At 42.8% G+C, this 17,790-nt stretch overlaps 1 protein-coding gene across 4 annotated transcripts in view; it reads left to right on the top strand.

The window, feature by feature from the left end:
• The first annotated feature begins 4,382 nt into the window (after positions 1-4,382).
• Positions 4,383-17,790, top strand: part of HERC2 (HECT and RLD domain containing E3 ubiquitin protein ligase 2) — a 1,448,528-nt gene continuing 1,435,120 nt past the window's right edge. For all 4 annotated transcript variants that reach the window (XM_069204283.1, XM_069204284.1, XM_069204285.1 and 1 more), the window contains exons 1-2: positions 4,383-4,508; positions 8,966-9,069. In XM_069204283.1, the coding sequence (XP_069060384.1) occupies positions 8,995-9,069 (75 nt within the window). In that variant the 5' untranslated portion in view covers positions 4,383-4,508; positions 8,966-8,994. The remainder of the gene's footprint in view (positions 4,509-8,965; positions 9,070-17,790) is intronic.

The following is a 17,790-nucleotide window of genomic DNA, read 5'->3' as shown; positions in this document are numbered from 1 at the left end:
TTTGACGAAAGACTGAGTGGTGTAATTTCCAATTGCTGGAGTCCGAGAGATGGCGCGAATGCCAGTTTGCATTGGAATTCAAGGAGCCTGGGAGATACTCGGCTAGGAGGGAAAAATTGTGGGACAGACAAAATTCCCAGAGGCTCTTGGCCAGAAGAGCAAGAGGCCTGGACCTGGTGCCTCCTAGGTGGTTGATGTAACGGACCGCGGATATATTGTCCATGTGGAGCAGAATGGAGCATCGTGCTCTGTTTTTCGTAAAGCTTCTGATCGCAAAGGAGCCTGCAAGAAGCTCTAAACAATTTATGTGCAATCTGGACTCCTCTGCGGACCATATACCGCCAGTCGATATCGAACCACAGCGGGCGCCCCAACCCGTGAGACTTGCATCTGATTCTGACACAAGATCGGGCACAGAGGGGAAGATGGATCTGCCGTTCCAAGCCTCTAAATGGGATATCCACCATTGAATTTCCATTTGGGATTCTTGATCTAGAGACACGAGGTCGGAGAAGGCCAAACCTCGACGGAGATGAAGAATTTTGAGACGCTGAAGGGCACGGTAATGGAGGGGTCCTGGGAAGATGGCCTGGATGGAAGAAGAGAGAAGGCCGACGACTCTTACTAGAGCTCTGAGGGAAATAGAATCTTTTTGAAGAGTTAGAACCAACTCTTTTTTGATTGCAGAAAGCTTGGAATGGGGAAGGAGCAGGGAGGCTGAAACCGAATCTATCTGGAAGCCCAGAAATTCTATTTGTTGAGAGGGAACCACCACGGATGTTTCGTGATTTGTAAGGAAACCGAGCTCTGCAAGGAGAGTAGATGTTATCTGTAGATGAGCCAGTAGGGAAGATTTGCTCTGGTGCATAATTAGTATATCGTCGAGGTAGATAATAAGTCTGATGCCCAGGGATCGAAGGTAGGTTACGACCGGTTTTAATAGTTTTGTGAAGCACCACGGTGCCGACGATAGGCCGAAAGGAAGGGAGGAAAAATGATAAGTTTTTGAATTCCAATGAAATTGTAAATATTTTTTGTGAGAAGGATGAATAGGAATGGTCAGATATGCGTCCTGCAGATTCAGTCTGACTAGCCAATCGCATTGGAGTAAAATATCCCTGAGATGGATGATAGTCTCCATCTTGAAGTGTCGATAGACGACAAATTGGTTGAAGGATTTTAGGTTGATTACTGGTCTTAGTTTTTTGTTCTTTTTGTGGACGACGAAGATAGAGCTGATGAAGCCGGAAGAATCTGGGGTGCAATATTGGATGGCATCTTTTTCTAATAGGGATTGAATTTCTAAAGAAATTAGAGATGACATTTCGAGAGAGAACCTTGGAAGAGGAGGAAGATAGGATTGGTAAGGAGGAGAAAGGAGTTCGATACGGTAACCCTGAATAGTGGAAAGAACCCATGGGTCTGCAGAAATTGACTTCCATTTTTGAAGGAAGAAGCGAAGGCGTCCTCCCACGGGAGGGCCAGAAAGTTGGCTTACCTTGGTTATTGGACGATCTGGAGAAGCGCTGACCACGATCGCGGAAACCCCTTGATCTTTGCGGGTAAAAGTGGGGTTTGAATTCTTAAGGGTAGGAACTGAGGGAGTTGGAATATCCTCTTGAGCCTTGATTCCTATATGAGCGGCCGGTAAAGTGGCTCCTACCTCTACCGGCCCGGGTAAAAACACGTTGGTTAAAGACCTTTTTCAATGATTGTTGGGCTTTGTCCAGAGACGAAAAGGTTGAGACGAAACGGCTAAGATCTTTGATGAATGAGTCGCCAAAGAGTTTACCATCGGCCTGAATGCCAGGATCCCGAGTAGCCAGGTTAGCCAGCTTAGGGTCCATTCTGAGGAGGAGACCCTTGCGCCTTTGGTGAATGATAGCTGAATTTGCTTTGCCTAAAAGGCAAAAGGCTCTTTGGGTCCAAAGGGAAAGATCTAAGGGATCGATTGGGGAGTCCTCTAATCTGGCTGATTCGGCTAAATCAAATATTCTTGCTAGGAGGCCGACCACGTCCAGGAGTTTATCCTGGCACGTGGTCCAGGCTTTATCTACCCCCTTACAGGCATCTTTACCGAATTTAGTAAAGAACATGATGAGTGACTCGTCAATAGCTGGAGTTACTGTAATGTTGGAATCCAACGATGGTCTAGGACATTCTGATTTTAGTTTGGAACGTGTCTGTTTGTCTAAAGGTAGACGTAAGTGGAAAGAAATATATTCACCCACGTGGTCCAGCGGGAGCCACTCAGTTGAATTAGGATGGTGAATGAGGGACGGATTAAACATGGGAACACCCTCTGAATCAACCACGCTTGTAGAGGGGCCACCTGAAGAAAATTTTATACGTTTGGAGGGAGGAGAGGATGGGGAAAACGTATCATCAGGATTATCTGACTGAGATAAATCGTCCATGTCCTCATCATCTGTGTCCAATATTTCTGAAATAACAATCTTTTTAGGCGCAGGGATATGTTTTGTTTTTGATTTACATTTCAGTTGTGACGCCGGTTTTTTGGCGGAATTCCCCTCCTTAGTAGGAAGCCTGGGAGGAATCAAGTCCTCAGTCTGGTGTGAGGCAAGCTCACTCTCTGTCTGAGCGCCTTTACTTGATTTAAAAGAAGTGATTTTCCGTTTTCTGCTTTCCCCCGCAGAATGGGCCATAGAATTGGACACCATGGACATTACTGAATTCTCAATGTTTTTAGACATTTTATCCATTGATGCTTTTAGAGCATTTTTTACTGAGGATTGTATAAATTTGTTTAAATCCTGTTTGAAGGATTCCTCATCCTCCTCAGAGTCAGGCCTTAAGGGTGAACTGCCAAGATCCAGAATAAAATTTGCTGTGGGCAGCAACAATGGAATAAAAACACAAAAGTGTGAAAAAGGGTACTTTGGGGCTAAGAAAGTTCTTGGGTAGTTAGGGGTTAATGAGAGCAACACGCTCTCCGGTGCACGATATAGCTCCTCCCTGAGAGCGGGGACGAAGGAAGAGCCGGGCGTGAGATAAAGCTGCGAAGAGGCACGTCGGAAGAAGCAGACTGAGCCGGTTTGAATCCGACGTGGAGACAAAGTCCTGAAAAGCTGCTTCGGGACGAACTGCGGCACACACAAAGGTTTGGGCAGCCCCGTCTGTCAGACGCGCGATATTTTTGGAGCGCGCTGACAGAACGTGGCGAGAGAGGGATAATTAGAACGCGCGGCGGTTAGCGCGCGTACAAAGACAAACGGCTGCACGAAGGTGGGGGGGGAAGGGGTACTAATATGACGCGTAGCGGCAAAGAAGTAGGCAGCCCAATATGAAGACAATATAATACCTTAAGAAGACATTACTACATAGTAAAACGTTTAAATAAACATTTAAGTAGACGGAAGACCAAAAGAGTGTACTTATCTTGACTGCGAGCAGCAAGAAAAGAGGGCTGTTTGCAGTCAAGGGTACACTCTATGGTTAATGGCTTCTGCTGATTTGTCCAGCCTTAGTTCCTGTTTTACTCCCATTGGCTAGCCTGTTGCTAATCCTTTTGGGAGAAGTAGTTTCTTGACTGCTGCTATTTAAAATAAAGTAAGAAAAGAACGCATAATAGAGCCTCCGGTCCTGTCATAAAATTTTACATTTGATGTTATAGTTATTATTTCTGTGTACATTTCTCGTGTTATCATTGATGTCAAAGTCGTTCCCACTTCCTGAAAAGCCATCAATTATGCTAATTAGTTCTTACTCCTACGAATTTTCATAATTTAAGGGTTCTGAAATATAAACATAAATTCTCACTATTTACGTCATTAAACTTGTGTGGTGTCCATGGTAATTTTGTAATGGCTTTAGGGTTACCACCAGACCAGTATTTTAACCAGCATGGCCAGAATTATTGTGGCAAATATCAGTAAACAATTTAAGAAATCAAGCAAAGCATGCATCCCCCCTCCCCTTTCAAAACAGAAAAAAGAATGAACAAAAAGCACTTTATGGCTGTCAAAAATTAATTCTAAATGATTATAAAAGTGAACAGAGGCATTTCATGCTACTCTGTTAAGTGGCATTGCTCAAAGCAACCCCTTCAGGATCGACGGTAACGTAATAAACAGATAACCATCTGAGCCTAGTAACACAACAGTACACCGCAGACCTCTATTTGGGTATCAAGTTAGATCCCATTCTAAGATGGCTGCTATTCACGTGACCAGAAGCAAGCTGACATATCCGCCTTCTGCCGCTGTGCTTCTGCTCCCAGCTTCCCGCTGGGGAACGTTCAACTCTATACCTTTCAGCCAAGCGGATGTCCCGCCCTAAGTGATCTCAGCAATTGACGGATTGGCCTGCCGTCCGACCCGTCTGTCTCTGTGATTGGCGGAACTTTCACCACTGTCTGTCACTGCAGTGTCCAGAGCGATGGGGGTCTGAGAAGCAGCAGCATAGAGGGGTCGGACAGCGGGAAAGGAGAAGGGGCCGTGCGCGGCCAGCAGAGAGAGAAGGAAGATCCAGGGTGTCCACACTAACGGGTGAGTAGTCCTTTGAGTACCCAGATTGTATGCATTTTATAGAAGGCCTCCGCAGCTATCCCTCCAACCCCTGGTCTCGGCTTCTGTTTTTCTGCCAGTTCATGGCTAGGCTCTTTATCTACGAGGTGATTTGGTGTACACCGTTTTTAGGTTGTTAACTCTCTCCCCTCTTCTGGATGATTATGTCCCCCCATTTTAAGTTATTGCTCTGTAGCCTATTATTGAAGACTAAAGCAACCTGTAAATACTCTGATGTCACCAGTGTGGATGAGAATGGTGTAGGGGTGATGGCTTCTATTCAGTATCACGGTACCAACGTTCATGACAAATGAAGCCCTCATCAGATATTTGGGGAGCAGGTGAGGCTCTCAAACAAAAATGCCAATTCCGCTTACTAAATCCCTTTCTGTGACTATTGACAGAAACATAGTACTTGATTCAGCAGGTTCCAGGTATCGTTCTAGCCCCTGTTTCGCATTGTATATTTCAACTAGCCCAATTTTGGCCTGAAGCTCATTCAATGTAAAGTTGTTTTTACTACACAGGAAGGGGAGTCGGTGGGGCTGGTGGCTTGGGGGATATGATCACTGGGCCGGATTAAGGTATATTTAACAATATATCCCAGTGATGTCATTTGGGTTTATCTCGGTTTATATTAACCTATTATTAAGGTGGCGCTTGGTCCGAATGGATTTAATTTGCTGGAGAGGGTGGTCTGAGTAAACTAACAATCATGGTTTAATGAGCTCTTTTACTGCCGTCGGCTGTAGTCCCTTAACCTGGATCTTCTGGGGCGCGAGGGGGCATACCTCATTTACCAGGATATACTTATTCGGCGCAGCTAGTAATCGATCTAACTTCCAGATGCATTTTGGCCGTTGACGATCCAGTTATTTGCCACCTAGTAATTTATCTTTATAGTCATTTATTTAGAATTCAGCAGCGATGCATTGTTTCAGAAAATTAGATACACCGGGTCATCCGCTCTGCTAGTTTGGCTGGAGACTATAGAGCAGCCTCGCACGCAGCAGAAGGATGTCCGTGCACCTACGCCAAAATCCAGCCACTTACTTTATTTTTGTCTGAACTCCATCAACGAACCTAACTGCCCCCTGTATTCGGTACTGTAGATACCTTGCAAGCATTCAAGAGAGTTATTAATAAGCCTTTCTTTTACAGTGATCAAATCACAGTGCGGTTATATTTTGCACATCGATATTTTGCATGCTTTGGCGACGTGATGTATTAGCCTATGAGAATTAAAGGTGGGAAATACTTGTTGAAGCATTTCAACCCATCACTTTTAAAAAGTGGTTTAGGATTTCTGACAGTGCAGTCTGGGCGTTTGTCACTATTTGCTGCTCAAAATTGTACGTTTCGGGAATGCAGGGGTGTACTTGCTTGGCACCCTTAACTGGCATGATTATGTAAGCCCTGCTTGAAAAAAGTATTTTTTGGCTCCCTGTGAAAGAGCGCATCCATTGTGTTTTGTCTGCTAAATACACTGACAAGATGGAAGTCATCATCCTTGGTAACAACACTCCACCATGGAAAGACACCTGGTGGCCTGCTAAACCTGGCCCTCCCTCGGCCCTGATGGACCACGCCCGCAACCTTGACATCATCCTGGACAGAAAGTTATCTATGCAGAAACAGGTACATGCAGTCTCATCTGCCTGCTTCCACACCCTACTCATGCTCCAAAAGATTTTCAGGTGGCTCCTAATCGGCACTAGAAGGACTGTCATTCAGGCCCTTGTCACCAGTAGGCTGGATTAGGGTAAAACTCTACATAGGGGTCACCATACGTCCCCAGAAGAGACTACTGACAATACAAAACTCACGTCACCCCCACACCATAAGGAGCTACACTGGCTCCCGATCCAGAAGAGATACACGTTCAAGATGTTGACCCACTCATACAAAGCCCTGCACAATGAAGGACCAGCATACATCAACAAATAAATGGCCTTCCTCCAACGGACCAGACACCTGTGATCCTCCTCGCTCTTCCTCACAGAAACCCCCTGGATCCACAGAGCCGACAGCAGAGGACGCTCCTTCTCTCACCTGGCAGCCAAGGCCGGGAATTACCTTCCCCAGCACCTTAGGACAGCCCGATCGCCCTAGGAATTCAGGAAAGAACTCAAGACTTGGCTGCTCAAATGAACAGAGCACAGTGAAGCAGCTAGCTATTCTAGCAACTTGATATCCTCATGGGTGATTTGCCTGATTGATTGAGTACACAGGAATTTTTGTGGGAATCTTCATTCAGCAACTCTTCAAAAGGTGACTATTACCCAGAGTCCTGTGCTTGGCAAATCAGCTACGGCTCCAGACCTCTAAATTTACACAGTCTACACGGGGTGGTCATGCATTGTCTACTAATGTAAAACTGTGGAATTGTCTTCTGCCCCTGAAAGAATTAAGTGTCCAATCATTTCAAACATAAGCTTTAAGCACATCTCTTTCATCACTTGTTTCTCTGCTGATCACTGTCACTTGATATCTTCTCTTTTTCTTTTGATCGTCTCAGTGCCTTTAGACTGCGGTTGGGAGAACTGTACACCAATATTTGCTATTTAGGAGCTGTGTCTTACAGTGGCTACAAAGTCTGCCGCCTTAAGTAACCTTCAGGCACATCGTCTCCTCTTAGGACTGAGCTATCAGTGGGAGACATGTATGACCTACTGCCTTAGAAAAGTCTGTGGGCTCTAAAATAATCAACCCAGAGTAATTCTACTGTACTAGCTCATTGAACCACTTGCAGGCACCAGGACGTGCCAAATAACACGCTCCAGCAGACAAAGTGGAGCTAATGTCTTGAGTATCTTAAACATTTGATTCATAGTACTTGAAACTACTCAATCTCACATCTCATTTTTTTTTATAAGGGTACTGCAGTATTGTAGAAGTAAAGGCTCATGATGTTAATAATTTAGTGGTGGAAAGTGAGGTTGTATGTTGTGATATTGTGGTAAATATAACATGGATAGATTTCAAGTTTACTCTGTTCTCTAGTGCGATAACCGACATTTAATATAATGAACCCTTGCTTCAAGGAGGTCATCGGGGGTTGTTCTCTCTCTGTGTGTCTCAGCACGCTTCGCTTACTGGCAGGAGTTGCTTTCTAAACAATCAATCAGTCCATTATTTCATGCCCTAGTTGTTGGCGATCAACTTTAGAGGCTACTGATGTTGACATTTTAGTTTTTAGTGCAGGCAGAATAGTTATTCTTGGTCTTCTGTGTGCTGAATTTGTCCCGTCCCCCCCCACCACGTCTGCCTTTGTTTTGCCTGGGTTTTGTTAATTAATGAGCAACTACTGTAATACTGGCATTCATTTCTTTGGGCTAGCATCATTTAGACTTATGTGTTGGCCATTCTTGATAATGTAACGTCAGGATACACTTTTTATATTGTACTGTAGCATTTCTATAGTACTTCATGAGGCCCAAAGTGCTTAGGCGACGGTCAATTAAGAAACTGACAATTTTATTGTGCATGATTGTTAGTGGTGTTTTTTTTAGGGTAGCTTCGGTGCTGTTTTCTTGGCTTGCTGTAAATGCCCCTTAGTTGTGTTGCAGCTGGATTGTACCAACATTTAAAAAAATGAGAACGAATAAGAGAGGCTCACATATTGTGTATGATTATCATTACATCTTGAAATCTGCACCCGATTGATCATGTGTTAGCGAACCAGGGGCCAGATATACAAAGCATTTTTCAAGGCACAGATGTTCCAACGCAGAATCTGGCCGTTTGTGGACGAATAAATGCTTTTTCCAATGTACAAAATGCAAAATGTTGTCCGGAAACTTGTTACTGAATCAGTATTTGCGTTTGCGATTTGGTATTTGAAAGGGGGTTGTTTTGGGCGTCCTTTCGAAATACCGAATCGATATGGTATGGGTTACTGTTTTGTGACTGAATTCCGGTCCTAAACCAGTAACACTTTACCACCAGTTTAAAACTAGTGGCAACCCATTTGCAAACAGGAAGGGATCTCTAAAGGAAACCTTCTCTTTTGAGAATGTAAATAATAATATTTTTTAAGAGCAAGCTGTGGTCTGGGACCACTGCCTACTCTTAAAAAATGAAACTGCAAAGTTTATTATTATTATTATTATTTTTTTTTTAATGAATCCCGTTTACCTTAAGGAAAACGGCTGCATTAAAAAAATAAAAAAATAGATTTGTTAAAGAGCTATCACAGACGTGGTGGTCTGCTGACCCCAGCAGTCCACCATCCCTGTGATGGCTGCGACCTACCTCATTAATATGCATGAGGTAGGCATCTGTCCCTAGATCTTAATACCTTTTTTATATAATACAAGATGTCTGTTGTGTGTCCCAGTTGATGTCAGTAGAACCCAAACTTGGATGTCTAAATGTAGGAAGAACTTGGGTCATATAGAAATCCTTCAGTTTTTTTTTTTTTTTTTTTTATGTGACAGGCCTCAGCTTGGATTACTTTTGGGGAAGGATGATGCCATCAGAACCTTTTTGTTTGGCTGCACAGTCTCGGTTGGATTCCAAATGGCTGAAGACAGATTTGCAGGTAAGAAGGCCATTATCTTTCTGAGGATTGAAAGATGGTTTAGAACAAAAGTTTGTGTCCAGAATTTTCGAGCGTTGTATTGTGTTTTTTTAAAATATTAGTACAAGGTTTGTCTCATTGCATAACATTTTTAAGCCAGGGACAGACACCGTTAGCTGTGTGGAAGACCACATCTTCTTTTCCTCAAAAAGTATGAAAAAGCAGTGCAGAAAGCGACTGGGGCTAGAACTCTTTCAGCCATTGTGTTTCTTGTGTCTTTTTATGGTTTGCTATTGCCTGTATAAGATGCTCACCTAGGCCATGGTACTTTGTGGTTTTGTTCCCATTCGATTTTAGTGCTACAGCATCATGTAGTCTTTTTGGTGTACTGCAGATGAAACATGAAACATGACTCATAATTATAATTAAGAGTTAATATAATTTCCCAAATGTATTTACTTTGCTGGCACAGACAGTCTTTTTGACTAATCTCCCCCTGCATTTTCTTTTGTTTTATTTTCCTTTCCTGGTAGTATGTTGTTGGATTTATAGTTTTATTTTTTTTTGTCAACAAAATAAGGACGTGTACACTCAAAGGCTTTCTTAGAGATGCAACAAAAATACTCACCCTTTATCAAAACGATCTACTGGACAGTATTTTGGAGTTTATATGTTAGAAGTCTAAGTCTACCTCTTATCACACAAACGTTTTCTCCTGAACCCTCCTTTGTGGGTACTGCTACTGTAGATGGTTAAGCAAACGGAAGAAGCCCAGCTCAGAAATGACTATTTGTGGTTTATAGTACTCTACAAAAACACAAATCAATGAAATACAATTCACAACTTCCGTAATATTATTTCCCAAGATGTTGCTTCATTATGGGATTTTCGTTACGGGACATCAGGAACAAAACACATGGTGCTCAAGTATTGTCAAACTGGTCTAATAAAAATCCAGACCTTTTGGCTTTGCTAGTGCTTCTTTAGTTGACCCTTCGTTTTTGCATGATATTTTTGTTCATTTCAGAACCCCTTTTGAAATGGCTTTGCTCTAACTTCAAGACTTTGTGAATGCCAGGTGAAATGTAGCTTTCAAGTCAGATGATGTCAAAAGTTTGAGTTTAGTTTTTCTTTCACTTTTCAAACCCTAGACACGTATGTGTTAATAAACGTGTTTCATTTACCATGTGATCCATCTGTGTTCTTGCTTAAGATGCTGTCCTCTTGCTTCAAAAAATGCGTACACCTCTCAACTGTTTTTAGAACTGATCAAACCATTTTAAACACTGCTTTTGAAATTCGTTTTAATTTACCCAGTGCTTATGTTACGTATGTGTTTATATTTTGAAAATAAATGTTTAACAAAGCAGATAGTATATGTATATTATGAGATTGCAGCTACTCTGTACTTTAACTACTAGGGCCAATTTACAGCTTTACCAACTTGTTGATTCTATATTCATAACATAGTTTACATACGAAGTGATTATATATGATATTTGGTTTGTGCCTAGGAAAGTCTTATAGGTAATGTCTGGATTCCAAAACAATATCTCTTGTGTAATATTTTCTTGAATGCCTGTGATATAATCAGAGTATGTCTTTCCACTTTACTTCCCTAAAAGGCGGATTTTTTCTTCCATCAAATGTGTTTAATTATCTTTTGCCTCTTACAAAATGATACCTCCTGCTTATTATATTTGGAGTTTTTCTGCAGTTCTTACACTGCATATGTTTCACCTTTCCTGCAGATTATTGAAACTGTAGTGTTATTTTTAAGAAGCTTTTGCTGTTTATAACTTCAATACTGAAGCATGTTTCAACATACTCCATGTGGTGGTGTAAAGTATTCCTATTCAATGCACTACCATTTTGCAGTTATGAATGAAGTGTTTAATACCCCTCATATCCTGCTATTAGGACATTTGTTTATGAGGACTACGGTACTGTTATGTTTAGGATTCATTCATACAGTTGCAATAAGCACTTTTTTTTTTTTTTAGATTTAGCCAGGAGTTAAGAAACTTCACTTTTGTTTACAGTTAATGCTTGTGACGCACAAATAAAAAAAAAAAACGGAAAGGGAGCACCCTGCCTCACACTCCAGCATGCAGTCAGCCCCAGTGCATCATGATAAACGCAGTACAAGCCCGTTCTTTATCCATAAAGTAAACTAAAGTTTTTCACCTTAGTAGGTGCAGCCGGTGCTGTAAATTTCTGGACACGTGTTTCTGGGTAAGACCTTCATAAGCAGAGAGCAGCTTTGTCTGTGGGGTTGCTGGAAATGGTGCCAAAAGTCCACTCAGGTTTGTGTACCGCTCACTGGCACCTGTGAACCATGAGTGGTACATAAACCAGAGAAGACATTTGGTGGCATTTCAAGGAAGCCCCTATACTGTGCTCCCTGCTGATGACGGGCTAAACCCAGAAACACGTGTACATGGATATATAGCACTTACTGCGCCTACGGAGGTGAAAGACTTTATTACTTTCTAGATGGACTACTAGTTCGACTGCATTTACCATGATGCTTTAGGGTTGGACTTTGTTGCTGGACTGTAGGCAGTGTGCTCCCTTTCCTTGTGACCAATACTTGTGATACACGTTTGGCCGTGATATTTCACACCATATACTCCTCTATATTGTCCAAAACATTACCTCTGGCTCCATTTTCATATCATTATTGTGATCTCTGCCCAAATCTATTTAATACAGGCCATAAGGTGCACTTATTATTATTTTATGTCTTAGGTCTTTTTATATATTTTTGTGTCTTTGCAACTAATAGTCTTTACAAATCCAGTTGCTACATGAACTTGACACTGAACATCAGTTCTGTGCTGTAATGACTCTTTTCTGCTGGTAGTAATAAGTTGGCATTTGGCGACTTAACTCAAGGGGTATGTCTGTCCGTTTTTGTATAAATGAAATTTCTTCCCTCCAAAATATGAGGGGGCAACACTTTTGGCTGCCAGTCTGCATGTTGTAAGTCAAATAGTAGCAAAGGAAAATGAGACCAATATAGTTTCATCACAAAAAAGCCATGAGATGAAACAAGTGTTACACTTTTACCTGTCTTTTTTGATCTACTATTGTATCTGATAGTTGTGTAAAGAGTGCAGTAGAACATCTAAGGGCATTGTTTTTCAGCAAGGAATGCACTTCTTCCATCATTAAATGATTAATAGGTACTTTTTAAATCTCAATGTGATCTTTTTCTAGTGTGCGACCCTCATGTTGTAAAACTGTGGAGCTCTCCCCTGATCATTTGCTGATTCATGGGCTTAGTATTTACTTTTAGTAATTGCCATTCCCTGGAGTATCCCTTTGTATGTATTTTTCTTCTCTCCCAAATCCTAGAGGAGAAATACTTTATGCTTATTACTGCACTTACTAGAAGAGTTGCTAGGTATCTCTTCAGGTAATTAGAAAAACACAGAAAAATGTGCCGCTACCTACCAATGGGTGTTGACTTAAGTGCCCTGGGGTTCCCCTAAAATGGTGATTGCTGGTATGACTGACAGGACCATTAGAGCCTGATACACAGTGCTGCCTAGAAGAGACCAGCTTTGCAGTAATGTGTCAGATACTTGGCAGTTTTTATATGGCCTTTTGTTAAGAATACCAGCAAACGGCTCCTCTTTGGAGTGTCACACGTTTATTATATTTTTAAGGGGCAGATCTTAAATGGGCAGCTTCGTATCAATCATCAAAGAAAAGTCATATTGAAAGGGCTGAAATGCTAAACAAAACAAAACAACAAGCACCAACAAAAGGATCAAGAGGAATGATGAAGAGTTGTAATATGTATCAGAAGTAGCAACACGACATTCTGAAACTTATGCCCCACTCCTCCTCTTAAATTTATATCCAGCTGTCTCTGCCCAGGACTAATCACTGTTTCCATTTTCCTTTGTTGGATCTTCAACTAAAATATATTATTCCTTGAATAGCTTCTGTTTTATTAGCAAAAAGGAGAGCGAAGAAGGGTAATGAAGGGGGAAGGAACCTACAGGATTTGCTGGGCAGCCCAAGCTGCTGCCACCCCACAGGCAGGTTTCTGCCCCACCTGCTGCTTGATTTGATCATGCTCAGGAAGGCAGAATAAAGGCTTTCCTTTGGGAGAGGGAGGTAACACCCTCTCCCTTCGGAAATAGGTGTGACTTGCTTGGGAGGGGTAGCTTTTCCAAGTCAGTGGTTGTGCTTTGAAGGGCACATTTGGTGCCCTCTGTGCAAAAACCAGCCCCCACCGGTTGAGGGACCCCTGGTCACTGCTCAGACGCGAAACTGGACTTTGGAAAGGGGAGTGGCCACTCCCCTGTCCATCACCACCCCAGGGATGGTGCCCAGAGCTCCTCCAGAGGGTCCTTGGGTTCTGCCATCTTGAATCCAAGGTTGGCAGGGACCTCTGGGTGCATCTGAGTGGCCAGGCCAGGCAGGTGACGTCATAACCCCCTCCTGATAGGTGGTCATCTGGCTAGGTGACCAATTCCCCTTTCAGTGCTATTTAGGGTCTCTCTCTTGGGTGGGTCCTCAGATTCAACGTGCAAGACTCCAGCAGGACTCCTCTGCAACATGGACTTTGACTTCTGGCCACTGGGACTGCAACTGGACTTCACAGGAACCTACAATCTGCAGCTACAGTGACGACTCTGTTCTGCAACATTGTTTCTCCGGCTCCTTCCAGCAACTGCAACATTTGCCAGGCTGTGCATCCTGTGAGGGTAGCAAGTCTTCAGTCTGCACCAAGAAGCAAGAATTAATCTCCCTTGGAGTAAAGGAGTCACTCCCCTGCATCTGCAGGCACCTACTACAATGATGACCGACTGCATGGATCTCCTCTCACCCTGAGCTGCGTGGATCCTGCATCACAGGTGGTGGTCCGGAGTAGTCTTCTTAGGCCTCTCTGCCAGCTGTCTAACTTTGTGGGAGGTAAGCCCTTGCCTTCCCAAGCAGGATAGTACGCCGCTTCTCTTGCAGCTGTCAACGCTTCTTTGCATCTCCTCCTAAGGGATCTTCGGGCAACGTGTAGCTCCAGCCCCCAGCACACTGTCCTGCGACGCACAGCCCTCTGCGTGGTTCTCCTGCGGCGTGGGCTCCTTTTGCATTCTCGTCCTGTGGGACTCCTATTGGCTGCTGCCTCTGCTCCTGTTGGCCTTCTGTGGGTTGGGTCCTCCTGTGCCTTGCTGGTCCCCGACAGCTCCACTTTTCCACAAACGGCAAATTTACCTTTGCGAAGGCTTGTTGGTGGAATTCCTCCACCAACACCTGTCTGCAATCTTCATTCCAGCGTGGACATCTTCCCTCAGGAACTCTTCTAATGCCCCAGGGCTGCAGTGCTGACCTGATCTTCATCACCGTCACCCAACTCCTGCAAGTACAGCTGGGTGGGTAGTAGCTCCTGCTCCTCTTTGACTCCACTGTGACTCTTGGACTTGCTCCCCTCTCTCTACAGGAATCCACCGCTGGTATCTTGCAGTCTTGTCTGGGTGTCTTCTTTTCTTCTTTCCCTTCCTTTTTGGTGTTTTGAGGAAATTCCAGCGATTTACTCCTGCTTTCCTGGTCGCTGGAGGATACTGTGTTACTTACCTCTGTGGTTTTCTAGTACTCCTATCTCCCCTCTACACATTCCACTTACCTAGAGGAGAGTCCTGTGTTAGTATACAATTTTTTTTAGTATATGGTTCGGGCTCCCCCAAGGGTCACTATTGGTTATTTACATTTGCACTGTTTTTTAACCCTTTCCCTGCCTCTTACTGTTTAGTATTATATATAATTAGTGTATTTCTGACCTCTTATTGGAGGGTTGCTCTTCTAGTACTCTGTAGTATTGTGTAACGAAAAATAAAGTACCTTTTTATTTTTGTACAACTGAGTGTTTTATTTAATGCGTGTAAGTGCTGTGTGACTACAGTGGTTTCGCATGAGCTTTGCATGTCTCCTAGATAAACCGTGGCTGCTCATCCACAGCTACCTCTAGAGAGCCTAGCTTTTAGACACTGCCTACACTTCAGTGATAGGGGATACCTGGACCTGGTATAAGGTGTAAGTACCTTAGGTACTCACCACACACCAGGGCAGCTTCCTACAATATATATATATATATATATATATGTGTAAATCTCACAGCTCTGGAAATTCCCATTTTCAAATTACAAGCCATTTTCCAATCCCCATCTGTGAGATCTTCACCTAGTATATCCCCCAACACTTCCCGGCTGATTTGGCTTTCAGGTCTGTCTTAACCCTTAAGCTTTTAAGGCTTTGGCTAGCCTGGCCGCTTAGTGTCTACCCTTGCCCAAACCATGGATTGGCTGAAGGCTCTCAAGTAGGATTCTCAGAGAAGACAGTCAAAATCTCTCTAACAGTCCCAGCAAGTTTGGCAGACTGCAAAAATCGTCCTTCTTCACACATTGAACATCCCCTGTGCCTCTTGGAAGGTGACAAGCCTGTCCCCAGGGTATAGGTCACCCAATAATCTGAGAGCCTCCCTCACACCACTGTATAATCATCATGTCCATACTTAGGTGTTTAAAAGGTTCCAGTACCCACAGTTACAGATCTGTCGAAACTGGTGGGCACTTGAGAACACTTGTGACTATCTTCTTCCAGACATGTGCCATCTCCCACAGTCTGACCAGCCAGATGTGCTTAGCTTAATTCATCTGCCTTTCCTAGAGAGCGGTGTTATGCCATGTGAGTTGAGGATGCTATCCCACAAGTAACTGCTTTGCTCCTCCTCTGGTTGATACTGACCCTAGAGTCACATGAAGATTGGTGGACCTGACTGCCATTCATAAAGAGAATAATTTTCCCTATTCGTCCCAGTAAAGAGGATGCTTTACTCTGCCTGACTAGTTGGCATAAGTCTGTGGAGTGCTGATTATGAGGCCTCTGAACATTTAAGATTTTCCTAAAATACCTCCCACTACCCCCACTTAATTCCTTGGAATACTCTACTGCTTTTTAGTTGGGATAATAATGCACATAGATTTTAAATTTGTGCTGATTAAGGGCAACCGTTGGTTTTTAACTCCTAGTACAAAGCATGACAATCAAGGTCGTTTTAGTTTGTAGACGTTTAGTCCAGTCCCACTTGTCTGTGACTCAGGCAAGGCTTCCACCCTGGGACCTGTACAGACACTGAATTGAACCTTCTGCAATTTGTGGATGTGTGGCAGGCTCTGTGTGCATAAGCAAATTGCAAACCAGAATGTTTTCTGTTTTGGAATTTCGGGCTGTTTGATTTCATTGATTTGGTTGGATCATTTTTCTTTCCAAAACATTTGTTGGTTTTGATGCCTTCTAACATTTGAAATAGGGTGATAATTCGGATTATGCGAACACCAGTTTCTTTATACTGATCGTTGTGGTGACCTAGCAGTGGTTAGTAGCAGTGACGGTACTGCAAATAAGGAAACGTAAGAAAACCTAGTTCTTGTGCGTGCTTCCAGTATACTTGCCCTGAAGGGCATTGTATGGTCACCCTTAACAATCTGTCCCATCATAAACTGTCCCCTGTCTTGCTGGTACTAAATTCTCCGCAAGAAAGGTGATAAGCTTTTCTACTCCATTTTAAACAATTAAGTTAGGTATACAGATTTAATGTGTAAGAAAAAGCTGTGCCTTTTGCAGCCTGAATGAAACCTGTGACCGTTTATGGATTTAAGCGTCTGCTTCACTGACCCTTTTTGAGCAGTGCCTCTCATGGGGGGGAAAAGACCCTTTAATTTCCTTATGACATTAAAGGTTGTGGCACTCACTTAATTTCTTTTATGTTAACCAAAATCTCTGGGCATCTCTCATATAGACTCTGCTTCTATGCCGGGGACATTTCTTTTCCCCACAGAAAGCATATTCATTTCAGTAGTGTTTTTATTTTGGTTTGCTGTATGCAATTAAGGGAGCTCATAAAACATTATTTAAAATAAGAAATGAGAAAAACTATGCAGAGCAGCCATACCTGCACCAAAAGCAATTCTTATTACAGTGTTAATCACTATATCTCCCGTAAGACCTGTCTGCTGAGTGCTGTTTGTCAAAAGCGTTAGTTGGCTTGCGGAAACCCTCTAGACCGCTGAATCTGAAACTACTAGTGCCCTTTCACCTTCAGGGGTGTGGAACTGTATAAACTAGTTAGTTGTCCATGGGACAAGATGATTCCTGACTCTACTTATCCAGTACAAAATCCACCTGTCCCTTTTGGTTTAATTCGGTGAAGTGAGAATTTATGTCTGTGTTCTTAAATCTAAATTTCGATTCTAAAAAAAGGCTTTCATTTTGCCACCTTTATACAAATCTACTCTCAGTGAGTGGAAAGTGGTAATTCCAAGACTGGAATGCCCTGTGTTTCTCTGCACATCCAGACATCTACATGTTTTCAAAATATTGAACAACTTCTCTCACAGTCTCCTTTACTTCTCACACTGTAAAAGATTGGAAATGTAATCCTGACAATATTTTTCGAATGTGAACTTGAAATCACTCATCAGATTTTGACTTGAGCAGATACATTTGTGTATATTTGCTCATGCAGAAATGGAAGACCTCTGTAAACTCTTGTAAATTCCTCATATTCAGAAATATGCAGAATGCAAGGATACATATATGTAGGTTCCCTTTTGTAGCTTTCTGTAGGAAATGGGCACTTAATTTATTTTTATATTGCTTAGATCAGTTTTATGCTGGTTCTTTATTATTATATTGGCATACACCAATCATGTTTTACTAAATGATGACTAA

Source organism: Pleurodeles waltl, chromosome 8, assembly GCF_031143425.1.
Source record: "Pleurodeles waltl isolate 20211129_DDA chromosome 8, aPleWal1.hap1.20221129, whole genome shotgun sequence".
NCBI classification, from domain to species: domain Eukaryota; kingdom Metazoa; phylum Chordata; class Amphibia; order Caudata; family Salamandridae; genus Pleurodeles; species Pleurodeles waltl.
Note: the sequence above shows the minus strand (reverse complement) of the source record. Positions and strands in the feature narration are given on the sequence as shown.